The 27596-nt window shown below is 42.2% G+C and overlaps 1 protein-coding gene across 2 annotated transcripts in view; it reads right to left on the reverse strand.

Annotated features, from left to right (window-relative positions):
* Positions 1 to 27596, reverse strand: part of RALGPS1 (Ral GEF with PH domain and SH3 binding motif 1) — a 606537-nt gene that overhangs the window by 39054 nt on the left and 539887 nt on the right. The window contains exons 13-15 of one of the 2 annotated variants that reach the window (XM_020984955.2): positions 15786 to 15912; positions 12890 to 13056; positions 8323 to 8374 (exon numbers count right to left, since the gene is read on the reverse strand). In XM_020984955.2, coding sequence (XP_020840614.1) covers positions 8323 to 8374; positions 12890 to 13056; positions 15786 to 15912 — 346 coding nt within the window. The remainder of the gene's footprint in view (positions 1 to 8322; positions 8375 to 12889; positions 13057 to 15785; positions 15913 to 27596) is intronic. The other variant, XM_020984956.2, reaches the window with a different exon arrangement.

A 27596-nucleotide genomic window follows, 5' to 3' on the forward strand; every position in this document is an offset into this window, starting at 1 on the left:
AGATACTGAGTCTTGACCACAGGGCTAACACAGAGTTCCTTCAACCATTTTACATATAATTATCCTTATATGGCTGTGTCTTATTAATGTTTATCACTGAAACCTTTCAACCCCTCTTAAGTATCAGCCCTCCTGCCTCAGATGGTAAACTGAGAAGTCATTTGCCCAAGTTTACCTGTGTGAGTCCTAGTCAAATACGGTCTCAAGTGTTTATGTCAGGGCTTATCGGTAATGTTCCCATTTCTATAGCATGAGATTTAAAAAAAAGACTTTCCTTACTATAATCCTATGAAGCAGAGAGTGCAAGTAGCATCATTCTCATTTTTCATATGAGGAAACTGAGGCTCAGAGAGGAAAATTGGCTTGCTCACGGTCACATACCTAGTAAGTCACAGAGCCAGGACTTGAAAACTGACATATTTTCTCAGGGTATAGGGTTCTTTCTACTGATTTTCAAAATAAGCCTGTGAGGTAGGAAGTACAAGTACATTATATACATTTTATAGATAAGGAAACAGAGGCTCAGAGAGGTTGTGACTTATCCAAAGTCACACAGCTAGTAATTTTTTTTTAACAGATTTGAACCACTCAGGAGTCTTGACTCCAAGACCAGACCCCTTTTTACTATACTATTCTGATCCCAGATAAAATGTCTTCATTTAAGAGAATTCACCTCCCTTCTTCTCCCCTCTCCTTTTTTCCCTTTTCCCCTTACTCTTCTTTTCACTTTTCTTTTCTTTCCTTCCCTTCCTACATCCTTTCATCTCACTCTCTTCTCCTCTCTCTCTATGTCTCTTCCCCCCACCCCCCTCTCCAACGTTTACAAAAACGAAAACAAACAATTAAATCTCTCCTGCATGCAGAACACAGTGTTCCGCGTTGAGAGAAATAAATGTTAGACGACACTATTTCTGACCTGCAGAAGCTTTCAACCAAGTAGGGGGATGACACCAATACAGATCACTGTCATATATCAAGTAGATGACAGATCAAGTGCATTAGAGAGTTACAAAACAAAGTGCTAGGTTGAATGTAAGGGAAAGGGCTGTTGGGGAGGGAGGAGGCTGGAAATTAGAAAATCTCCTGGAATATGCCATTTGCCTTGGCATGAATGGGAATTCATAGTTCAATGACAGGCTCTCCAGGAGGAACAGCTTTAAAAATGTGTGGAGGAGTGAGCTTAATTCATGTCATGGGGAAGGCAAGACTGAGGGGAGGGGAAGACAAAGAGTAGTCCAGTTTGTCTAGAACCCAGAATGTGTGGAAAGGACAACTTTGGGATGAGACTGAAAAGGTAGGATGATATCAGGTTACGAAGAGCCTTAAATACCAGGGAGAGGACTCTTTACTTGGTAGGCAATAAGAAACTCCTGGAGATTTTTTAAGCAGGGCAGGGACATGCCCATATCTAGGTAGGGGAAAGATTATTCCTCTAACAGCATGAAGAATAGAGTAGAAGAGAGGGAGTCAAGGCAGAAAGATCTGAAAGAAGATTATTGCAATAATCCATGATAATCCCTGAAGGGTGGAATCAGGGTTGGTTGCAGTGGGAATAGAGAGGAGGAACTAGCTTGGAGAGATGTTTCAACAGAACTGGTGGCTGGTTGGATACGAGAGGTGAGAGAAAGACCAATTCCAGGCTACAAATGTGGGGACCAGTCACACACATGGACTGAATGGAAGTGCCACAGGTAGAAACAATGAAGATGGAAGAAAGAGAAGATTTAGGGGGAAAGTTAGAAAGCTTCGATCTTCAGATGCGTTGGCTTTATGTTGCTGGTGGGACATCTAGGTGGAGCTGTCTTGTAGGCAGAACTGGAAATACAGATTTGAGAGTCATCTGCATAGAAGTGGTAGCTGAGGCCATGGGATTGAGTGAGATTGCAACTGAAGGGGCACAGAGAAGATTAAGGGCAAACAATTAAGGAGCATCCACATTAAGGATCTGGGAAGAGCATGAGAAGACAATAAAACAGGAAAAGAAGGACTAGTCATGGAGGAGAACTAGGAGAGTGCCAAGTCTTTGAGGCCAAGAGAGTATATAGTAGAATGGGGTGGTCTGCAGTGTAAAAAGCTACAGAAAGGTCAATAATTGCTTATTTTTTATAATGTTTTAAGGTTTGTAAAGTGCTTTACAAATAACTCGTTTGATCCTCCTAACCCTGGGAGGTAGGTGCTATTATTATTCCCATTTTATAGATGAGACTGAGAGAGGTTAAATGACTTGCCCAGTGTCACCCAGCTAGTAAGTGTCTGCAGCTGGAATTGAACTCAGGTCTTCCTGACTCCAGGTCCAGGGCTCTACCTACTGGACCACCTAGGAGGATAAGAACTAAAAAGGGGCCAGTGTATTTGGAAGTTGTTTGAGAGAGAAGCTTGAATAATGGCGGAGGCTAAAGCTGGACTGCAAAGGGTTGCGGAGAAAGTAGGCAGTGAGGAGGTAGAGGTATTATTAAAGATATTTCCACCCCCCAAACAGAAGTCTAGCAGTGAAAGGGAGCAAAGAGATGGGATGGTTCGACGGATGGGAGAGAATCACATGATCTCAGAACTGAGAGTGGGAAGGGACCTCACTGGACATCTACTCCACTCATACTCCTAAGGCATACCCACTAAAAACTACCCAGCCCTTCGGGCTCTGCTTGAGGACCGCCAGTGATGGGAAACCCACCATCTCCCGCAGCAAACCATTCCATTTCTAGAGAGCTCTAATTACTAGGGCATTTTCTCCTGACATTCAAGTGTAGACTTGCCTCTTTCTAACTTCTTCCTAGCGCTCCTGATTCTGTCCTCTGGAACCGAACAGAATAATCCCTTTTCCACATGAAGTCCTTCAAATACCCACACACACTTATCATGTTCCCCCATCTACTTCTTCCTCCCCACCTCCCCACAGTGTTCTTTTCTCTAGGTTTAACTGATCTTGGTATGACGTGGAGCTAAGCCTTTGTGGTGGTCCTTCCCTAGGGCACAGTCTCTAGCTTATCAATGTGGTGCCCAGAACTGAACACAATACTCCAGAAAGTCTGTCCAAGGCAGACTAAAGAAGGAATATCACATCCTTACTCCTAGAAGCTATACTTCTTAACGCAAACCAAGATCACATTAGCTTTTTTGGCTGCCACGTCACACTGATGACTCATAATGAGTTTGTAGTCCCCTAAAATTACCAGGCCTTTTTCAGACAAACTGCTGAATAACTATGCTTCCTCTCATCTGGCACTTGTAGAGTTTATTTAAAAACATTTTTTTTACAAGCACTTAATACCCCTCTTCCTTTGCTTTCCAAGTAAATAAAAAATAATAAAACCCTCATAATAAACATGCATAGTCCAGCAAAATAAATTACACATTGGCCATGTCCAAAAATGCACGTCACATTGGGGCAGCTCAGTGACGCAGTGGATAGAGCACTGGCTCTGCAGTCAGGAGGACCTGAGTTCAAATCCAACTTCAGACCAAACATTTGACCCAAGCTGTGTGACCCTGGGCAAATCACTTAACCCCAATTGACTAAAAAAAAATCCTTTCCAAAAATGCATGTCACATTCTTCATTTAAGTCTATCACTTCGGGGCAAGGAGGTGGGTGGGTTTCATTTCCAGTCCTCTGAACTCATTGTTTAATCATTGTAGTGATGCTAGTTTTAAAGTCTTGCAAAGTCATTTTTCTCTAGCAAGTTGTAATTATATAAATAGTTCTCCTAGTTTTGCTCACTGCACTCTGTATCAGTTCATAGAAGTCTTTCCAGTTTCCTCTGAAACTGTCTACTTTGTGATTTCTTATAGTACAATAACATTCCATTGCATTCACATACCATGTTTTGCCATTCCCCAGTAGATTAGTGCCCCCTAACTTCAAGTTTTGTGCTACTATGAAGAGAGCTGCTATCAATACTTTTTTTGTACATATAGGTTCTTTTCCACTTTCTTGGAGCATGGGCCTAGTAATAGTATAACTGGGTCAAAAGGTATTACAGGGTTTAGTAACTTTTTGGCTATAGCTCCAAATTGCTTTCCAGACTGATTAGACCAATTCATTGCTCCACCAAGAGCACCTTAGTGTGCCTATTTTCCTACACCCCTTCCATCATTTGACGTTTTCCCTCTTTTGTCATCTTTTTCAATCTGAAGAATGTAAACTAGAATCTCAAAGATACTTAAGTGTGCATTTCTCTAAATATTAGTGATCTGGAGCATTTTTTCCCTAGATAGTTACCGATAGCTTAGATTTCTTCCTTTGAAAACTGCCTCTTTCTCTACTGAGAAATTGCTGCATTTAATCTTATAAATTTAAATCAGTTCCTTATGTATCTTGACATGAGACTTTTATCAGAGAAACTTGTTGTCAAGTTGATTTTTTGAAGCAAGTGTAAGACTTGATATTTACTTCATTTAATTTTCCTTTTTTTAGCTGAATGCTCTAGCTGTTGGCTATCCAATTCAGATGTGTGTCATCTGAAAATCTGATGAGCGTGCCATCTATATAAAACACTTCCCATCTTTTTCCTTCTCATATCCACATCTCAAAATTCCTAATTTACTTTAAGACTTAGAGGTTCAAGTATCCCCTTCTACACGATCCTACTAGCTACTGGCGCTTGTCCATTTTCTTGCATCTATTGTAGAAATGTTTATTTGTAACATGCATATATACATACATGTGTACACATAATATGCATACAAATATACACATACACATATGGGTATATGTGTGTAGGTGAGTATGCACATATATCACACATATATATTTATATATGTATATACATGTGCATATATAATGTGTATACGTGTATGTACATACACACATCTTTTCTTCCCCAATAGAATTTAAACTCGTTGAGAGGTCATTCTGTTTCACTTTTGTCTCTGCATCCTCAGCATTTTGCACCATCCTGGCAGTATAGTAGTATGTGCTTAATAAATGTTTGTTGATTGATCGGTCTATGATTCCATCCAAGTTATTGACACAACTGTTAGCTAGTACAGGCCAACACTCAGGTCAGTGGTGCACTCCCATGGAGGGCTCTTGTCAAGTCGACATTAAGTCATTAAAGCCTGAGCTCTTTTAAAATCTAGCCAACCAACCACGTCTGAATCTGTGTAATTGTATTGTTGTTCAGTTCGTGTCTACTCATCTTTCCCACAAGGATTGTATGAGATACTTTTTCAAATGCTTTGCAGAAGCTAGGTAAACTATATACTATTTACTATTTTTGTGACTCTGTCAAAAAAGGATATAAAATAAGGCTGGCTGATCTGTTATTGATAAAGTCATTCCAGATTTTGTGCTCATTACTTCTCTTTTTAGGTGCTTACTAACCATTTCTTTAATGATGGATTCTAAAAATTTCCCAGGAATCAAAGGCAAGCTCCCTAGCCTGCAGCTGGCAGATTCTGTATGCCTCTTTCCTTTTTTTTTTTTTTAAATTTGGGATGATTTTTCAAGAAGAATCAGAGGAAGGCTTATTAGAATTGGGGTACTATGAACACAATTGTAGATAAATGGGAAGGAATCAGTGACAAAGAGAGGTTTAAGATGTGTCAGAAAGCAAGGATGACAATGGAGCAAGGCCTTGGAGGAAATGGGATGAAGGCTGCAGGTACAGGGATTAATTGTGGTCAGTAGTAGGGGAAGATTCTACTTCTGAGCCTAGAAAGAATAAGGAAAAGAAGGGATGATGGTGGGGAGGAGCTGAGGGATTCCATGGCATGTGGCCTCCGTGTCTTCTCAGTGAAGTAGGAGGCTCAGTCATTTGATATATGGGTGTGTGAGGGAAGCAGCATGTACCTAATGCTATGCTCAGAGGGCAGACAGAAGAACATTGGGTGAGCCCTGCCTCATCCCAGCACTATTTTCATTTGTCTATTTCCTAAATTTATTCTGTTAAAGAAAACATTTGCTGGATTATGTATTATTTCACATAAACAACTGTGGTCAACCTTGTCTTTTTGTTGCCAAATGACTTTGTTTGTGGTATGAGGGTGTATTGGGAGCTGCATAGGAAAGAGGTACTTTTCCTAATGCAGGACTGGGAGCTCAATCCCCAGCCCATTGTTTGAGAGTTTTGCTCTCTAACTGGGGGCATAAGGATAAGCCATTTCACAACTATCTTTCTAAGTACAGAATCACTATGAATTTGGGCATAAATCTACCTCGTAGTTACAAGTCCAGACGACATTTCTTATTCTGTATAATTCTTGCCAATGTCTTTATATAATCTTCTATAGAATTTCTATCCGACATTCTGGAGGCCTTTCTTTGTTTCATTTCATATCTCAGAAGAACCAATGCTCTACCTCAGCTATCTTTTATTTCTCATTTTCATTAAATAATTGGCCTAACTTCTTTTCCAGGAATATACATCCTTGATGATGTCCTTTCGATGTTATATTCCTGGCCTACAAGTAGGAATCAACAGGAAAGCAACTGAGTGTTAGGGAAAGAGGTTCCTGGATGAAAGAGGCAATGGTCTGGGTCACTATCTTAGAAAATAACCCAGGCTTTTTTGCATCTGGCCAATGAGGTCTAGAATACTAAGTGCAGAGAGGGTAAGGCAGAAGATGAGAAGGTAAGAAACAGAGTTCAAGATCTCACTTCTAAAGTCAAAGGTATATCAGGATGAAAGGTAGTGGTTAATTCTCATGAGGCCCCCTGTTTTACCCATCATTCTTTTATGGCTACAGGGAGCCAGCCCCACCCCTTCCCTTACTCTGCCATGTTGGCATCGCCTGGGACAAACACATATCACTTGTCATGGGCAAGTTTTCATTGGTAACATGCTTCAGCCTGCTTCCACCCACCATGTGTCCTCCCTTGGGTTTTCATTTTGATTTATTAGCACTTCATGATTTGAAGCCATGCATCAGCATCTGGAAAATACTGCTCAGGTCCCAATGGTGTTAGAGTTGTTCTTATCTCTCTCGTCATCCCTTCTGATAGCCAAAACCTGTCTGCAATTTCTACCCATTGTTCTCATTTCTGTCCTCTTAGGCAGGCAGAACAAAAAGACTTTCTTTCCCACATGACAGCCTTTCATAATACTTAAAGATAATTTATGTCTTCCCCAACTCTCCTCCCTAAGTCTTCTTTCCTCCCGGTGGAACATCCCCAGTTCCTTCACCTGATCCTGGTATGGCCTGGACTCCAGGGCTTTACACAATTGTGATTTCTTTCCTCTGGATATTTTCCAGATAGAACAGGATCACAGATTTTGAGCAGAAGGGGGCCCTAGAGTTCATTCAATTCATCCCCATTATTTTACAGATGAAGAAACTGAGGCCCACTGAGGGCCTCTGGCTTCAGAGCCAGCATTCTTGTCACTTAACCACATTGCCAGGGTCGTTCCTAAAATGTAGCACCCAGAACTGAACACAATATTGCTCTGTGTGTGTTCTGACCAGAGCAGGGGCGAGTGGGACTCTCAGACTCTGAGTATAAATACTCTGCCTCTGTTATGAGCTGGAGGAAACAGTGATCACCAGGAGTGTTATACTGGTCTTGGGAAAGATTTCCATTTGCAGAGCGTTCCGTTGTTAGTGGAATTGAGGCTTGGGCCAAGTTCTCCCCTGCAGTTTCCTCCTGCCCTTGTTACCAGCTGTGAGTTGGACCTAAGTTGCAAAAATTTCAGGGCTTGTCTTGCGATACTTCTGCTCTGGGAGCTTTGCACATTTTTGCCCCAGGCAGGAGAAATAATAAAAGCCAGGCTGGCAAAGTGGGACTGGGCTCACCAGAGAAGGGCAGGTGGTCTTTGGAGCCTGCCTCCCTTGGAGTGGTGATTAATTCCCTCTAGAGTAATCCAAGATACTCTGGGATATGTTCCTGCCAACAGATCTGTGGGTGCCAACTAAACCTTGATCCAAAAAAGATGGAATTTCTTGTTTTCATCTCCCCTTCCTTGAATGATCCTGGAAATCCTTCCCTCCATTTTCTCCCCTGTTTACTTCCTAGAAGCCTCCCTTCTGGAAGGTTACATAGGTAGCAAATAAATGCCAGAGGCAAGAAGCCCTCAGACTTCAGAGCCTGCTCTCTTTCCATTGTAGAAAACATCTCCATTCACTTCCCAGTAATCCTCATCTCTGGTTCCAAGTGCTGACCCCCGGGGAGAACACAGTCATACAGACAGGCACTTGACTGAGTTTTTGAAGTCCTGCTAATGGCTTTCAAGAGATTTTGTACTGTTCTTCAATCCCTGAGAGCTATTCCATAGGTTTAGTGCTCACACATTGGCTGTTTCATGCTGTTCCTAAAGGCAGGCCAAGGAGACAGGAAGGTCCCTGCTGGTGGGACTGAAGGAAGCTCAGGGTGTTCAACCCACACTCACCTTTCCAGCCCTGAAGACAGCTCTTCACTAAACTCTGAGCTTTCACTACTGCCTAGAAAAGGAACATAGGTAAATGAACATTTCACATCACAGCTGGTGTTAATGCTCTGGCCCTGGGGATTCTAAAAGAAGCGCTCAGGCAGGGCCAGAGAAGCTTCAGAGTTCTAGATCCAACCTGTTAAATTCTAGAGAAGTGGTTTAGAAGTCATGTACTTTTTTAGGGGGTGACAGTGAGGTGGGAATGAGGAATGGTGGTTTGATTGCTTTTTCTGTTTCCTCTTGTTGCCCTTCTCTTAAAACCTCTGTCTGTGCCCGGAAGGCAGGTAGAGTGATGCCTGGGTCATATGTTCTCATTTTCCCCCCTTAGTATTTCCAATATTGGGGATGCTAGATTTGTCTAGAAAGCTGCCAGTGGTGAGGAGTTAGCTCCTTCCTCTTGGAATTGAGTGTGAGGGGACCTTTGGCTTGCTACAATCAAGGACACAGGACATTTTAGATATGGGAACACAAGGCAGTAGCTATTGGTAATAATTTCGCTGAGAATACTAATCTTTCTCTTACCTTGAGGTTACCTATATAAAAGTAGAAAATATCTCAGATCTCTTTGAACTTATTTAATGAACTATCTCTCATACTGTGGTTATAGAAGTGATTTTATCGGAAAGAGGGACAGGACAGCAAGAGACCTTGGCCACTTCATATCAAAGTAGGGTGGCTCTGGGGATTTTGTTTATCTAAGAGAGCTTTTCTGTGTGTGTCCCTGAGAAAAGTCTCGGGCATTAGACTCTACATTGGGCTGCCTGAGGTCTTAGGTAAAGGGTTGGCAAATGTCAATGACTTTGTGTCCCCAAAGTCACCAACAGCTGTGTTCTTGACAACAATATCTGAGCTTTTCCCTATTCTCTTAAACAAGTCTTAGTGGTTATAGGAGCTTAACACCTCAGGTGAAGAAGAGCCTCACCTGGATTGGCAAGGATAGAGTCAGGTTTAAATACATTTGTATCCCTTGATAATGTTATATTTGCTTGGCTTGAGCTAATCTGGCTACTATTTAAAATCTTAGGTGCTAGCAGCCACTTAGTGAGATCACTAAGCTAAGGCAATAGGGATGGAGGAAACAGCACAAGAGAGATCAGAGAACGTCTGCCATGTCCTCTGCCCTTGCAGTGGCAAATCTTCTGGGTAGAGGGCACTATAACACATGCCTGACCTGGGGCTCAAGGCTTCTCAACCTGAAAACTGATCATTTCCTTTCAGCTAGCTGTCATGCCTTTCCTCAAATCTGAAGTGCCTTTTCTAGGGCTTCACCAATGCTGACAAAGTGTAAGAGTATAGGGAGGGCCTTTGGACATGAGTCGTAGGGCAGGTTGGTAAAGAAGGTGACACCAGAAAGGACCACAAGACACTCTCATTTGGCTCAAAGTTCTTGTCTCTCCTCTCATTCTGTAGGACTGCTGCGGACCCTGGGCAGGTCTAAAGCTTAGGTTAGGGATAAGGAAGAAAAGGAGGGGGTGAAATATCAGGAGAGGAAAAGAAGAGGAGGGGAGAGAAAAATGAGAAAGGAAGGAAGGAGAGAGGGAGAGAGAGAGAGAGTGGGGGAGGCAGAAGAAAGTCAGAGGGAGAGAGAGAGGAGCACAGGGCAGGGATGGGAAGAGAGGTCACCACAATGGCTCTTGGAGGCATAGGTCCTTGCTTAGAGCCCAAGGAGTCAGAGCCAGACTAAAATGCCACGTGACTTTTCTCTGGGGGAAATGATGGTACAGCAGTCTAGAAATGGCAATGAAGATAATAGGATATTTCATCTTTACATTAACACCACTTAAAAGACTCCTTCAGAAAAGGGATAGGGAAAACAGTGTGGTTAATGTATTGCACTCCATATAGTCTTTCCCTCTAGGGCTCCCCTTTCTGTACATTTAATAGCAAGTCTAGGCCTTTGACTCAACTTAGAAAGTTCCTTTTTTGGGAAAGTCTTGTTTTTCTCCAATTTAGATTTTACTGCATTCTTTAGAACTTGCTCACCTCAAGCATCGTCTCAGGGTCCTCTGTGACTGAGCACCAATCCTCCCTCCCCATTCTCTCCCTCTGCTTGGAGTTTGTGAAACCCAAGTTTAGGCTTGAAATATTTTCTGTTTCAATGATTCCAACTTGGCCATGGTCAATCAAGAGGTCCTGTTTCTAATCCTATTTGGAATCCTAAACCTTGTTTGATAACAGGACCCAAAGGTAGGGGCAGACAAGAGGAAACCATGGCCTCTCAATCCCATTCCTCTTCACACTCCCTTTGAGTAGATCAGTGGGGAGAGGATCCTCCCACAAAATGTTTTCTGATCTTAAAAAACCATCTTCTCCTTCTTTGATGCCTGATGGCAGCGTCATCAAATGATGTTGCCATCTTTTGGGTTGTGTTCCCAAAGGACAAGGCCAGCAGAGAACAAGCTCTGGTAGGTCCTATAATGCTGGAAAAAATATTTGATTATTAGCCAGTGAGAGACTGTGTCTGCCATCTGAGGACCAGCCTTAGCAGAACCTAGATGGACTTATCAGAGGGCTTGGCCATGACAGCTAATGAAGATGGTCCTCTATGGCATGGTGGGTTGGGGTCTGTAGGAGATAAGGAGGTAGCCACATCAAAGTAATCAAATCATAGATTGTAGAAGTATTGAACTGAGCAAAAAAGATAACATATCAATTAATTGGACTTAAAAAAATGGTAACTCGTTCTTTCTCAATTTCTCTATTATAGAAAATACCTAAGAGGGGACCTTCTTGGCTTATATTAGATTAGAGGGAGCCTCACTATGATGATATGCAGCTCCTAGAGCATATGTTATATTGTGGGGGTGATATTTTAGCTCGTATGTGTCAGATTGACTCTTTGAATAGGCTCTACCCCTGGAATGAATGATAATGAGGGCTCCTGTGCCCTACCAATGTGATCTGATTCCTTTCTGTAAAGAAGTTTTTAGGACAAACAAAATTACATGATGTGGCAACTTGGGGCGCTTACATATCTGATCAGATCTTAGATTCCCACTGTACACTAGACAGTCCTCCCTCAGCTCTCAGCCCATGAGCTCCTGGGTCTGCTACCATCCCAGATTCAACTGCCTGCCCTGGGAGAGAAGTTATTCACCAGAGAGCTGGATCACTGAGGGAGGACAGAAGGCAGAAACAGACAGATAGACAGACAGGCGGGCACGCACACAGATTATAGAAGCAGCAGGGACAAGGAAGGAGAAAAAAAACAGCTAAAAGATGGTCACTTGTTTAAAGCAAATGATGCTTCAGTTATGATCCATCTAATTCACATTCCCTTGGCAGGCTCTGAATGGAAGGTTCTGTCATGAGAATCAAACCACCCCTGCCTGGGCATCTGGCCCCCGGCCTGAATCCGGAACCTACACAGTCCTCACCCAGTTCTTAGGCCACAGACTCCAGTCAGCTACTTATCTAGACATCCTTTCTGCTCTGCTGTCAGGCCTTGATCCCCACCCTCTCAATATGCAGATTCCTTTCCATTAACACAACAGCCACCTTCTTCCTAAAAGGTTCAAAAAAAGTCCATTTGACTTGAAAAATCTTTTTCTAAATTAGACCATCAGATTGTTAGCTCTTTGAGGGCTGGGACTATTTTTGCCTTTCTTTGTATCCCCAATGTTTAGCACAATGCCTGGCATATGGTAAAAGCTTAATAAATGCCTGTTGACTTGAATCTAAAGTTTCCTTATTTAGGGAAAAACTCAAGCAGATGCCTACAGGGAGCTCCAAGTGCCCCAAAGTGCTCCCCTTGTCTTTGCACAGGGCACTCCTGAGATTTCCTCTGGCTCAGACTCTGTGCTCAGAGGTCTCAGGCAGCTTCTTGGGATAGAACTTTGAGGCTGGTAAGTACTCTAGCCCCTGCTGAGGACGCTGACTAAGAATTCCTTCTGAGAATAATAACAGTTTGCTTCCTGTGTTCCTGGTGAGGAATAGGAGCTAGAGTAAGGCTCCTAAAGAATGGGCCATGGCTGGTCTGCTGGGTTGTACTGATGATGGCTGAGTCTGTGAACTCAGCCCAGAGCTCTCTTGGGGGTCTGGCCATCTCCTGCTTTCAGTGCTCCTTCTGAGAGGTGGTTTCTCTAAGGCCATCAGTAGTTCCTGCTTAGAGTTGCCATCTTTGGCATTGGGTCAGCATGGCTGATATCATAGAATCCATTTGCTTCTTAATAAACTGATGGCTTATGGCCAGTATTTTTTTAGTTTTGATTTTTGGCAATGTAACGTCTGCCCTGACTGAAGCACAACTGTACCTAGCCTGGGTCCAGATGAACACATCTGGCAGGAGGGGAAAGGCTCAGAAAGGAGATCACAGAACAGCCTCATGTGCTGCCCAGGCCCAGGCCCACGGTAAGGGAGCAGGTGCTGAGAGGTGCCAGAATGCTCCCTAAGTGACACACCTTTAGGGTCAGCAGACTGAGCTTGGCTGAAGGGACAGGCATCATTGTGCTTTCCACAGCGACACACAGAGACAGACACGGAGCAAACAGTTTGCGTCCCGCCTGCCCCCAGGCCGGGGGAGTCTTACCTAAGGAGAGTCCATTGGTGACAGCAGAGGAGGTGAGGGGCAGGCCCCGGCCCTGGCCCCTGCCTGGACTGTGGGGCTCTAGAACACTGTCATCCAGCAGGTGACGAGGTCTCTCCGATGGGAACGTTGCACTTTTACTCTCAACTACACTGAACTGACACATCATACTGGAAAGGGAGAAAAAAGGCAGAAGCCCTTAGGCATCTCCATTATCATCACCCAGTCCTCTCTCTGATCTCCAATGCATATTTGTCCAGGCATCCAGGGCCTGGCAGCCACAGGGACCTTTCCTGATAGTGGAAAGAGCCCAGTCAAAAGGCTTGGGTTTCAACCCCAATCTGCTCCTTACTACTTGTAAGGTCTTGGGCAAGTCACATCTCTTCCCTGGGCCTCAGTTTCCTCGTCCGTAAAATGAGATTAGACTAGTTCATCTCTAAAGTAACTTTTAGCTCTTATTCCTATGATTTGGAGTAAGAAGGTATGGGTTTGAATCCTAGCTTTGCTGCTTAACTCATGTGTGACTTAAGGCAAGTCAATTCTCCTAGCTGGGCCTCAGTCTACTCCTCTATATACTGAGGGGGTTAAACTAGGTCACCTTTTAGGCACCTTCTAGCTCCATAGTCATATGATTTGGGACTAGAGGACATGGGTTTGAATCCTGAGGATTAGACTACTTCACTTTTAAGAAATAGCTAGGTCCCAATTAGTATGGATATGGAATTTCCCCTGAAGTGGCCCTATGTACCCAAATTTGCATTGTTGAAGTTATGATTATGTGAAATACAGTAATTGGTTCCAGCCCAAACATAACATGAAGTGTAACTACTTCAGAGGATTCATTATTTGCATTAATCCGAACCTAGTTGTATCTTCTAGGTCTAATTTTTATGATTTGGAGGACATAGACTTGCATCCTGATTTTGCTACTTACTGGATGTGTGACATTGTTTGAGGCAGAGGTAGCTAGGTGATACAGTCATAGAGTGCTGGATTTGGAGTCAGAAAGACCTGAGTTCAAATCCTGCCTCAGACACTAGCTATAAAACCTAACCTCTCTCAGCCTCAGTTTCCTTATCTGTAAAATAGGGCTAATCACAGCACTTAAATTATGGGGTTGTGAGGATCAACTGAGAAGATACGTGCAAAGCACTTTGCAAACTTTAAAATGATATATAAATGCTAGTTATTATTAAGTTATTTCACCTGCCTAGGCCTCTGTTTCCTCATTTGCAAAATGACAAAGTTGGAGTAGAGATCTCTGTCAACTTGAATTATGATAAAATGAAAAAAGCAGTCGATTTGAATTCAGAGGGTCTGGGTTCAAGTTTCAGCACTACAAAAAAAAAAAGTCTGCTGCTTGACCCGGGCAGGTTACTGGTCCTTTTTGGGTCTCGGTTTTCTTTATCTGTAAAATGAGGGGTTTGGATTAGATGATCTTTAAGGTTCTTTATATCCTATGAACCAAGTGATTCCTTCCAATTCTAAATCCTGCTATCTTTTTGGTTCTAACAAGCTTAAAATCCTCTGGTCCCTTTCAGTTCTAAATTCTAGGATGCTCCAGCTAACTGATGAAGGCGTTTTCCATCCTGCTCACCACTTCTGCTGATAAAGGCCTACTAAGAGCATTTTTTGGCCTGGATAGAGGTTGTAAGCCCTGCAGATGCAGGCCATTAGCATTTCTTTAGTACCAATCCCTGACCCTATTGCACATGATGGAATACTTAGTCCAAGGAAAAAGGCAGGCTGGCTTTGAGCTCTGGTGCTGGGTGATACCTTCCTAGCATGTTGTAGTCTCTCTAGCAGACAGTCAGCTCCCTAAGATCAAGGATTGTTATTTTTCCCTTTTATATCTCCAGCACAGAGTATAGGACCTTCCCCTTGATAGGCACTTAATCCATTCTTATTGAATGAATGAATAGATAAACAATTGAAGAATTCAGATAGGCTAGAAATTTGATGGATCTGATACAAAGATTTGGCATCTGGTAGGTGAACCCACAGGTTCCTAAGGTTCTTTTCCAACTTTAATATTCTACAAGGTCTACAGAGTCTAAGGGACCTGTTGTAAACCTCTAAACCAGATTATTTTTACTAAGTCAGGTAGGCAGCTTGCTAACGCCAAAAGCCACAGCTAAGGCTGGGAGTTAACCTTCTTCTAAGGATTGGCTAAACATCCTTTAACCCCTCACTGCAGTGAGCTCATAGATGAGGAAGGTGTGAGAATATCAGATGAATTCCCAAGGGGAGACTCCGGGCTCCTTAGAACGGTTAATGAATACTAGTATCATGGTATCCATCACAAACATATCCAAACTAGAAAAGATCTACATTCTGCACAAGTCTACCCCTCTGTTATAGAAAGAGCCCAAGATTTAGAGTCAGGCAACTGGGGTGCAAATTCTAGCTCAGTTACCTAATACCTCTTACTTCTTCTTTCTGGGCCTCAGTTTCTTCATCTTTAACATAAGGGAACAAGATGACTGCTGAGATGCCTTCTAGCTCTAAATCCTATGGTCTAATTTCCTGGATTGTGATGAGAACATATATGAGCCTCTGAAGAGTCAGGAACTGTGAGTAAATGCTAGAGCATGGCTTCTCAACCTGTTTGAGTGTTATGGACCCCTTTGGCAATCTTGTAAAACCTATAAGCCCTTCTGAGAATAATGTTTTTCAATGGATAAAACAAAATACATATTGAAAAATAAATAAAATATTGAATAATCAAGACATTTTTATAAAACAAGTTCACAAATTCTTACAGTTAAGAATCCTTATAAGAAATCACTAAAAGTCAGTGGGAAAAGAGCGGAAAAGGATAATATTCGATGAGTACAAGCTGCTTAATCCGAGGGGCATTGCAATTAACTTCAAGGACCATTTTGGAGCTGTCACCCACTTGTTTCCCAGGCTGTGGCTCTTCCTGTGACGTGGGACAGGGGGCGTGGGGAGGCTGGCAGCAATCGAAGTATCAGGACAGGTTGGTCTCCGGCTGAACCTCATGGCACCTGACACAGCTGAGGGACCTGAGGACAGAGCAGAGATGGTTAGCAATAGCATCCTCATAGGCTTATGTGGCATCTCATAGGTAAAAGCAGAGAAACGGGAAGTATCCTCGTGGTTCTAAACAGTTTCTGTTTTCTAGGATACTCTTAGGACCATGTTGTTACCTAAGTCCTGAGCATAGCAGATGCTGAACCCCTTAGTGGGGAGAGGGACTAGCTATGGAAACTTTAACTTCCTCCCCACACCTGACAAGAGGCTAGAGGAGAGAAAGCAGACCTCAGAGTCAGATAGACCTGGGTCTAAGTTCTATATCTGACACATATTGACTGTGTACTGCCTGGTTGGTGCCCCAGGCAGTTCTCAAAGACTTATAACTGGAGGACCAGATGATGGTCTCTATTAGTAAAGAACATTTCTTCTACATTCAGTATTCTCAACATGAATGAAATTACAGGTCTTGAAAGGAAAACAAAAACAAAAACAATTTCTGACAGATTATAAGATGGGCTTTATTAGTTACATGAGGACAGAGGCAGGCTCTCAGCCCTGATTGAGGCCTAGGAAATATATACTGAAACCATTGAGGCCTAGGAAATATATACTGAAACCAGCTATTTCACAGAGTAGGTGGTGAAGTATCATAGATGAAGAAAGTAATGCCCCAAACTTCCTATAGCCTTTGAAAAAATCCCCACTAAAAGGACTGCCCCCTTTGCAGTAGATGGATTTGCCAGAGCACAACACTGGAAGCCATAATCAGCTTTCAGGCCTGCTGACAGGGGTCGTGTCCAACCAAACATATGTTCACAACTGGTTGGGCAAGCCCATTGTAACATAAACACTTTAGTAAATATTAATGTTGGACCAAGAAAAATGAAAATCTCTTCCTCCGCACTAATGATCCAAAAAACCATTTTGTCATTGAATCTCTGGCTTCAGTACTAAGATTCAATTTCTCAATGGCTTCCCTGCTAGCAGTATCTTGCAACTCTTGAGCAGCCTTACTTAAATGCCATCTCCTATATGAGTTTTCTTCCACTCCTGGCCAGTAATGACCTTACTGTTCAGACCTCATGTAGTACTTTGTTTTGCGACATGCTTGTAAAATGCTATTTATTACAGTTTTACATATTTTGTCTTCCTATTAGGCTAGAAGCTCCATGAGGGCAGGGCCTATGTCCTATCTAAATTTCATATCTCCTTCTCAGTGTCAAGTATAGCATGTACACACAGTAGGTAACTAATAAATGTGGGGGGGGTTAGGGAATCAAGGCTTGTGGCAGTGGATAGGACATAATTGTTGTCTTTAAGCATTTGAAGATCTACTGTATTATGTGGAATGGGGGGAGGTCAATTTGTTTTGTTTAGCCTCAGAAAGTAGAAGTAGAACAGTGGGTGGAAATTGCTGAGAAAGATGTTGACTCAAGGAAAATAGATCCACTTCAAAGTGGAATAGATTGCCTCATGAGGCTCTGAGTCCCCTCTAATCAGAGGAGGGGATGGCACAGAGGGGATTCTCAGTGAGGTATGAATTGAACTAGATATCATCTGAGATCCATTCTAACTCAGAGATTCTGAGAACGAATGAATGAATGAATGAATGAATGAATGAATAATGAATGAATGAATCTTTCTTCCTGCCCTTGCCTCTGTTAGGAAGTCAATCAGGGGTCAGCAGTGCTGTAGAACAGGTTGGATGCAATTCTCATTTAGCAATTCCTTTTGCCCATAAAACTAGTAAATTATTTACTGATTTTCTACAGACTTTGTATATTAGGGGTTAGCATGCAGCCACAACACCGCCTCTCCTCTCTAGGTTTTGTAGGGGATCCCTGTAGGGGAGGCAATGCTTCTGGTAGCACAAAACCACATGGAACAAACTCTTTCCCCTCCACTCTCTTCTCTCCTTGTACTTTCCCAGCCAATGATCATAGGCGGTGCAGTATTATGGAAGGAGCATGGACTCTGGAGTAGGAGACCTAGATTCAAATCCTACCTCTGATTCTTACTACCTGTGTGATCTTGATCGAATTACTTAACCTCTTGGTCCTCAGTTTCCTCATCTGTAAAATGAAGGGGCTGGACCAGATGGTTTCTGAGGTCCCTTCTAGATCTCAGTCTGTGATTCTAGAAATATAGTGCCTCTTCAGGAAAAGGTCTAGACTCAGATGCAAATTTTCCTCCTTGAAGGGGGAGAATATTTTATATTCAGCCTGAAAATGTCTATTAAAATTGGTTATTTAATGGAGAAGGTAGTAGAACACTAGGGCTAAAGAAGCCATCTCCCAATCTTCCCCACAAATTTCTGAGAAAATCCCACCAAGAACATTAACTCCACTACAACAGGAAGCACAAACATTTTTTAAAAAATCAGAACACCACTTGGGCGTGCAATCACATAATGACCAAACTCATCTACACTTTTGCAAGTACCCTGTCCACAGATGGCTACAGTGAGACCCATAGGGATCAATTGATCTCCAGTGACCACACAGTCTCATCCATTTAGTCCCCTCATTTCTGGACAGTTAGGTTCTGTTTTATTTCTGGCTTAATGAATAAAACACAGAGATGAGTTCTGGGTTAAGGTCTGGATCTGGGCAAAGGATTATCAGCTTTATCTCAGATGGCTTGAACACTACACATTTCTGGCACTCAAATGGGGGAGTGAAAAATTCTTCGTTCTTGGGGAAGTGGAAACTCATGGGAAGAGCAATGGATTTGGAGTTAGAGCACGTAGATTTGAATCCTGGCTCTGCTCCTTATTTACTGCAGGACTTGGTTAAGTCACTTCACTTTTCTGAGATTCAGTTTCCTCATCTGCAAAATGAGGCTGTTGGACTAGATCACCTCTGAGGTTCTTTCCATATCCAAATACCACAGTCTTAAGGCTGAAATTCCTGTTTATTGACACAGACTCTCAAAGGGCAGATTACCTATTAAAAAGCATGTGGAAAGCCCATAGAGCTTCTTAACCTGTGACTGCCAGGGAATCTGAATTCTGTGGCCAAACCTGGCACGTGAAGAGTGAGAACAGTGTGTGGGCATCTCCAACTGGCTCAAGAGTGTCATTCTCTGAACAAAGTTATGGGAGGGTGGACCTGGGGTGAAGAGGAAGCAGGAAGAGAGAACACACAGTATTGTGATTACTACTATAAAGATGCTTACTATTGGACAAACTGCCCCTGTGATGGGGGATTGGTCTTAGTGATGGAGGAGAAAACAGGCGGCTCTTAGGCTGAATGTTTCTAAGACATATTATCATCAATGTGTTCATTTGTCCAGTGCTCTAACATTTACAAAGTGCTTTCCTCTCAACAGCCTTGTGAGGTAAATAGTGCAATTATTTATTTTGCCCATTTTACAGATGGAGAAAGTGTGACTCATGACCGCACCCTTTTGTCTTTGCTCTAGGGCAGCATAAGCAGAACTCAGCTGTGAATCATGTAAAAGACTATAAGATAGAGGCAGTGGGGTATAGTATAATGAATGTTCTATCTCAAGGGCCCATTACCTGTTTGACCTTGGATAAGTCACTTGATTTTTACAAGTCTCAGTTTCCACATCTGCAAAATGAATTGGTCAGACTAAATGACCTCTGGGGTTCCTTAAAGCTCCAAGTCTATAATATATGATTCTGAGTGCCTTTCCAAAATGTATAGCAACTAGGGACAGATACAACACCAATGAAGGTAGGAAAGAAAATATAAATCCCCATATTTGAGCCTTTCTACTCTATGATCCCTATGACTGGAATGTACTCTCGAGTATTCAGAAAGTCTAGGTAGCATACTAGATAGAGTGCTGAATGTGGAATCAAGGAGACCTGGGTTCAAATCTCACCTATGACACTTATAGTTAATATGACTATGGATAAGTCACTTGATATTTCCAGGCTTAAATTCCTTCAACTATAAAATAGGTATGATAATAATAATAATAATAATAATAATAATAATAATAATAATAATAATAATAGTACCAATTACAGGGATGCTATGAAGACTAAATGAGATGATGTTTGTCAAGCACTTGACAAACCTTAAAGGGCTATAGAAATGTGAATTGGAATGATTATTTTCTTTTTCTCATCTTTTTTGATAGAGTTCAGACAGCAATAGCAATGGGGCAAGTAGCTTTCTTGCTATCATTCTTTTAGATTTAATGTTCTGTGTACTATTATTACGCAAGGGTATAAAATAACTGACTTTTGTAATTGAATGAAAGTATTGGGATGTAAGCTCATTTTCTGTAGGCTCAATGAAAACCTCTTGGGGATGACCCCAGGAACAGACAGGACAACAGGGAGGGTATCTACCTCATCATGCTCCCACATTGTTTTGATTTCTTTCACTACGTCTCTGTATTTTGGAAGCTTTTCATTCCACATAGATTGAGGATGATGTATATTTGGCACATTGACATTTAGTAGAAACGTTCTTAAATTCTTAAGGATTCATGTTATGTGCAGGCAATTAGGGATAACAGTTTTTGGCTACAATCATGCTCCAGTTTCAGTACGGTTTATTTGTTGAATCCTCAAAGATGTTCTGAGGTCTGTATTTCTTGTCCTGGGATTTGTGGTCTATTAGTTTATGAAAGATAGCCACCATGATGTATCTTGCTAGGTTTTCAAGTGGGTCTCAAAATATTGCAATTTGCAATGATTGTTGTTACTATTACTCTCCCACATATTTTACTGTGGACCTTACAAAAAATCGGGCAGGTCTAATAAGGGTGCACTAATACTGAAAGATGTTTATTAAGTGAGCTTAGATGGGGGGAGCCCCTGAATTCAACTCTCCTGTATGGCTTAGATGTGTTCTTCTATCTCCACACCCACTGCTAATACATGCTTTGAAATTCCAACTTTCCTAGCACTGTGGAAGAGGAAGAAGTAACTGCTCTCTGGGATAGAAGCTGGCACATATCTTTCCTCACCCCCTCATCCTAGATCTAGGGGAGACTTAGTTGTTGCATACTCTAGGAAGAATGAGGAGAATGAATAGAGGCTGCTAATGTGGCTCCCAAACCGAGGTCCTAGAGGAAGGAGCTGGGCCTGGGTCACTTATTAGCCCAAAGAAAAAAGTTATTGTAGGTCAGGGAAGTCACATTCCTGCCATCTCCAAAATGAAGGAAAAAGTGCAGAATTTAAAAAGTTTGGAGTTTGTTTTTGTTTTCCACAAAGTTTTTAATAAGCGAATCAACCATATGGGCTGTGTTACTTGTGTTTATCACGTCTACAACAACGCGTGAGGCTGGTGCTTAGGACTCCTGCAGAGTGAGTCACTCTGGCATGCTGGGCTCAGTGAAAGCCTTTTCTTAAAGGTCAACATGCATTTCTGCTCCCAGATGATCCTGAACTGAAACGGCCCACACTGAAAACAGATGCTCCCTCTGAGGTGTCAGGAACAAGGGAGGATTTTGTCTTTTTAAATGTAAACAGAAGAGGGGAGTCCCCTCTACAATTCCTGTCCCTTGTTGGTCACTGATTCCTTCCTGTTATTGTGTGACCTGTGGTTAAAATCCTTGGAGTAGTAAATGCATCTTCTTCCTCCTGTGGTAACAGGAAGAGCTCAGCATTTAAGGCTGGAAAATTGGGTTTGAATCCTGGCTCTATCACCTACTACCTGTGTGACCTTCCTCAGCCTCTGTTTCTTCATGTATAAAATGAAGGGCCTTGGACTAGATCGATTTCTGACATGGCATCAGGTTCTAAATCCCATGACTTAAAATGAATAATCCTAGAATCACTGAATGTTAGAGCTAGTAAGGATCATTGGATTTAGAAGTGGAATATCATCCAGGCTAACCCTTCTTTTTACAAATAAGGAAACTGAGGCTGTCAGAGAGGCAAAACAACTTGTTCCAGGTCATATAGGAAATTAGTGGTATAGTCTGTGCTCAGATGCAGATGTCTTTGCCTTGGTCCAGGGATCTTTATCTTATTCCACTTTGCCCAGAGCAGGGGTGGGGAACCTGTGTCCTTGAGGCCATTTGTGGCTTTCTAGATCCTTAAGTGAAACCTTTTGACTGAATCCAAATTTTACTGCCATTCATTCATTCACTTCTGAAAGGGAGGGGCTACTTCTAGACCCCTAAGGGGAAATATAGAAGCTGCCCTCTGGCGACCCAGCTGGCCAATGTGAGTATGGTATGGGGGAATAGTCCCATAGGCTGTATCCTATTTTAAAAACAGTGAACAAGCATCTATTAAATGCTTAGTATATGCCAGGCAGAGAGGCAACATAGCATTCTGGCTCTAAAGCTGGCCAGGAAGATCTGACTTAAAGTTCCGCCTCTGACACCTACTAATATATGGTCCTGGGCAGGTCACTTAAATACTGGTTCTACCACCTCCTACCTGTGTGACCTTCCTGAGTCTCTATTTCTTCATGTATAAAATGAAGGGGATTAGACTAGACTGATTGCTGAAACGGCATCAAGCTCTAAATCTCATGACTTGAAATGAGTAACCCCAGAATCACTGAATGTTAGAGCTAGAAGGGATCACTGGATTTAGAATAGCATCTAGTCTAACTCCTCTTTTTACAAATAAGGAAACTGAGGCTCACAGAGAGATAAAACAATTTGCCCTAGGTCATATAGGAAGTTAGTTCTATGTAGACTGAGAACTTCGGTGTTTTAGGTAACTCTCAAAGAGGTGCTAATGGTGCATTAGTAGAGCAAATTTCTGGATTTGGAGTTACCTATTTCAATGAAATCACATTTAAAAATAAAGCCACAGTATCATCATTCTAAAAATTCCATAACATTATGAATTCTGACAGACTCCCCTCACCTCCCAACTCTCTAAATCTTGGTGTGCCTAATGGCTCCTGATGGTCTTGATCTGATACTGTAGTCAGGGAAGCCTGATTGGAGGAGGTGGAATTTGAGTGGGATCTTGAGGGGAGAAAACAGACAGATGAAACAGTCTCTGGCCCCACTTAAAATCTCCTCTCTCTTTTTTAATAGGCCTTTTCATAAGCAACTCCTCAAAGTCCCGGTAGGAGTTAACCAATTAGGACAACTAAACATCACTTCCCTTGGCCTAATTTCAAAGCTGGTCTTTCAGTCGAAGTTCTTCATAGGACTCATGAGATTTACAATTGGAAAGAAGCTTTATCCTTTCTAGTCCTCTATCTAGTTCAATTCATTCATTTTTACAGATGAGGAAATTGAGGTTCAGAAAGGGAAAGAGTCTTAACCAAAGTTACATAGATAGAAGCAGCAGAAGCAGGATTCAAACCACAGTCAGTCTTCTGGTTCCAAATCCAGTGTTCTTTTCACTAAGCCATTCAAGTGCCCTGGAGAACAACAGCTGGGCTCTGACCTTCCTCCTCCCCTCCACCTTAAGAACCTCCATTTAGCTGAGAGTCAAAGTGCCATCTGCCTTCCTGCCAGCGGGCTCTGCTCCAGAAAGTCTTCATTGGCCCTCTGCTGTCCTCCCACTGGACTCCCCACTGGGAGCCCAGGGGCTCCAAGTTCTGGGGGCTTGTCTCTTTTCTATGAGACGCACGCTGATCATACCCATTTCAACTTCAGTCATTTGACCGGCCTGGTTTTTGTTATTTCTCAATGTGTGTTTGATAATAATGAGGTTCCAATGAGATACTGATGACACAGCCCACACTGCCTAGGGGCACAGGCCTTTGGAAAAACTGACCATGGATTAGGACCATCCCCAAGGAGTGCATTCATTTTTCCATGAATAATGGCTAAATGAATGCTACTTTAGCTGTTTTTATTGGATCACATGAGCCCCTCAGATCTCTGGAGGGAAAAAAGATATGCTGAAGAAAAGAGCAGGGTTCATTACATTTCTCTCTAGTAACCAGCACATGATACAGAAGAAGAAAGAGTACTGGCTGCCTAGAAAAGTAAGAATATGATTGCAGGGACCTCCAACAGCCTCTGCACATGAATGATTCAAGATGAAGAGTGTTTCAGATGCAAAGGATCTCTGTCAAAGCCAGATTCCCTGAACAAACTTTAAAAACACATTGACTGATACCTTTTGTCTTTCTCTCACAAGCATTTCTGGAAAAAAAATATCCACCCCTTCATAGTGGAACTTCCCTTGTGACAAAGGAAAACAATGGAGCAAAACCATCTGGTACAGTGACCACTTTATTCATTGTACATTGGAGAGGGGTGTATTTCATTGTCTGTTCTCAAGAAGCTTTATTGATTATTTAAGTTATTGAGAACTGGTTATCTTTTTGGTGACCTTTTCATCCACACAGTTATAGTCATTAGGCATATTGTTCTCTTGATAATTTATATCACTCCACAGGTTTCTCTGAATCCCTCATATTCATCATTCTTACTACACTATAATATTCCATTACATATGCATACCACTTCGGACAAACATTTGAGAAAATCCTCATCATGTATAGATGGCCAAAGGAAACAATGATGCCTTTGATTTTCTTTCCCAACGGGTAAGCTCTTCAAATTGAATATTGACCTCACCACCCATCTGTCTTGATCCAGCTTTCTTGGCTCTCTGCTCATTCTGCTACCCACAGGGCTCACCTGTTTTGGGTAAGAATTTGGCCCTACCTTGTTCCAACCTGGAACTCTCACCTCCAGGCATGAGCACAAGATCAGTCTCCATTTTCCATATAACAAATCACTTCCTTTGTCTCATTGAAACGCAGCTCCCAGTTTCTGGGGTCAGGATTACATCCCTGTCTCTGGACATTAGTATCAATCCACCAGTGTCTTCTTTTCCTAAGTTCAGGGCCCTAGATTGTTGTTCATTGCAAGCCTTCTTTTGTTGGTCCCTTCCCTTTTCCCACCCACGGTGTACTGAGAATTGAGGGCCTATCCTTAAGACATAGCCCAGTTTAACACAGAGGGTTCCTGAATTTAGGAGGCAGCTAGGAGGCTTAATGGATAGAATGCTAGGCTGGAGTCAGAAAGATCTGAGTTTAAATCCAACCGCAGATATTTACTAGCTGTGTCATCCTGGGCAAATCACTTAACCATTCTCTGCCTCAGTTTCCTCATCTGTAAAATGAGGATAATAATAGTATCTATCTCACAGGGTTGTTATGTTATGACATAATATTCATAAAGCTCTTAGCACAGTGCCTGGCATACAGCAGGTACTTCATAAATGCTTAGCCTTCCTGGGGCTTAGTTTTCTTATATGTAGAATAAAGTGAGTAGACTAAATGGCCTCTTCAGTAACTACCAATTGAAAATTGTGCATGTCCAAGGTCCATCCAGGTCTTCTCTTGTATATACAAGTGATAGGAAATGCCTTGGCAGAGCCAGGAAAATGCACCGTTGAATTAATTCTTCAATAACAAATTCTAAAAGGAGGAGAGGAAATTTTCTGGTACAATGGGTGGAAGATTTACAGAGAGCCTTGGGCGAGAATAGCATAGGATGAGGAACAGGGAAGGGCTAGGATCTGAATTGATGAAGGGAGCACTCCTATGGAAGAAATCATAGATCTGTCCAAATGCTATCAATATCTAGTCAAGGAATTCTCCTTTCTTTTAATCCCTCCAACCTGTAAACCAAGAGGACATGCTATGAAATGGGCCCTCCTCAGAGCTATCCTCATTTATCTTAACTAGAGATGCCTTCTTTCTGTTTACTTACCACTAAGGAACAGCATGATACAATGAAGAAAAATCACTGCACTGGGAACTAAGAGCCCTGAGCTCAGGTTCTGAACTACTTATCATTACTTATCTTACTTTTGCTACTTATCAGCCATGTGACCCTGGGCAAGTCACTCCCCTCTCTCAGTTTTCCCATCTGTACAATGAGGAGGTTGGATAAGATCTCTAAGGTTTTCCTGCTCTAGCATCCTCTGATTCTGAATGCTGCCCATCAGTCTTGTGCTGGAAATATCCAGTCTCTTTTGGGTTTAGAAATCTGAATACTAAAGGTAGGAGCAGTTCTGGTCCACTAGGATATTGATCTTGAAAGCCATCATATGACCCCAAGGAGTATATGATCAACCAGTTTGGCAGTGGAAATATGGTTTGGGTGTCATTGCACCTGCAAAAGCCTATAATAGGGTTTGTCTTCAACATGAGTACATCTATTACCCATTACCTCCAATACACCCTCTTTCCACCCTCTTAACTCACAATTTCTTTCCTTCTGAGCTGTGCACCTGCCTTTTATGTCAGTTATAAGTCCAACCTGGGCACCCACAGCAGCAGCTGCATAGGTGCCAATAGAAAAATCCCTTACCCCCAGAAAGTAAATGCTGATGGGATGCATGATGAACAAGATTGGGAGAACACTGTTCTAGGGTAAGAAGCTTAGATAAAGGGTATAGCTTTGCCACTTATCCTTGTGTGCTGGGGGGAAGGATAGTTCCAGAAAGAGCACTAGTTAGCTAAATGATGTGGAGGTAGCTTTGACAATATCTGGCTGCGTTCTCCTTCATTCCAAGGCACCTGCATCATTGCTAATTGAGAGAAAACACTGCCTTTGCTGGGGTCAATGTTCTTTATGCTTTTTGCTCTCAAGGAAAAAGATGATTTCATTTGTATAAACGAAACATTACATAGAGGGAAAAGATTAAACCCATGACATTCCTTAGGCTGTTTTTTTTCCTTCACATATGGCAACTGAGTTTGCTAAATTTCATTTCTTATAAGCTGTTCTTTGGTTTGTTTGTTCTAATACAGAAGAATTTATCCCCAAAGACATCTTTTTTCCCTTAGACATGGCTACCCAGGATAGGGGCTCCATCCATAATTCTTAGTCATGGAAGCTATTTTGGAAGAAGCCTTAGAGGTCAAAGCAGCCTCCGTCTCAGAACAGGAGTCACCTCCTCAACATTTCTGACAGGTAGCTCTCCAGTCTCTGCTCAGACACTACAGAATCACCAAATTTCAGAGTTGGAAGGGATCTTGGTGCAATCTTGATTGGAAGGGATCATCTTCCCCAATCTGTTTTTAAACAGGTATCCCATCTTACAATATCCCTGGAAAGCGGTCATCTGCCCTCTGCTCAAAGACTCCAAGTGATGGGGAACTCAGCAACCCATTCTATTTTGAGGTCCAGTATTAATAGTTAAGATGCTTTCTCTTATATTGAACTGAAATCACTTGCTGTGCAACTCCTAACCATTGTCATTAGTTTTACCCTCCTGGGTCAAACAGAACAGGCCCAATTCCTTTACTCTAGAATAATCCTTTTGATATTTTAAAGAATACCAGAATCTCAGAGGTGAAAGATACCTTGGAAGCCACTTAGTTCAACCTCTCTCTACAACGGACATTTCCTCTGCCATGCTCCTGTTGTATGCTTAAACACTATCAGAGACTGAGAAGTCCCCATGTCACGAAGTAACCTGGTCCAGTGATGGGGAATTCACTCCCACTCCAAGGCAATCAACCTATTTTATTTCATGACATCTGGTTGTTAGGGACGACTTTCTTATATTGAAGAGAAGTCAAATCTGCCTCTCCAAAACTTCCAATCTTGGTTGCCACTCATTTTTCCCTTTGGAACCAAGGAGAGAAAAAGTCTATTCCCTCCTTCCCCATCATAGACCTTCAGATGTTTGAAGGTTTTGAGACTTAATGTCTCTCTAACTCTCTTCTCAAGCTGTTTCCTATATAAATGGTTTAAAACAATTGGGACTGAGAGGAGCAACGAATACAAAGGGTCACTCATCATGTGGGTTTGTTTTTGGACCTCTATTCCTTGGCAGCTG

This window comes from Phascolarctos cinereus, unplaced genomic scaffold (genome assembly GCF_003287225.1).
Source record: "Phascolarctos cinereus isolate Bilbo 61053 unplaced genomic scaffold, phaCin_HiC Scaffold_2;HRSCAF=192, whole genome shotgun sequence".
In the NCBI taxonomy this organism is placed as follows: domain Eukaryota; kingdom Metazoa; phylum Chordata; class Mammalia; order Diprotodontia; family Phascolarctidae; genus Phascolarctos; species Phascolarctos cinereus.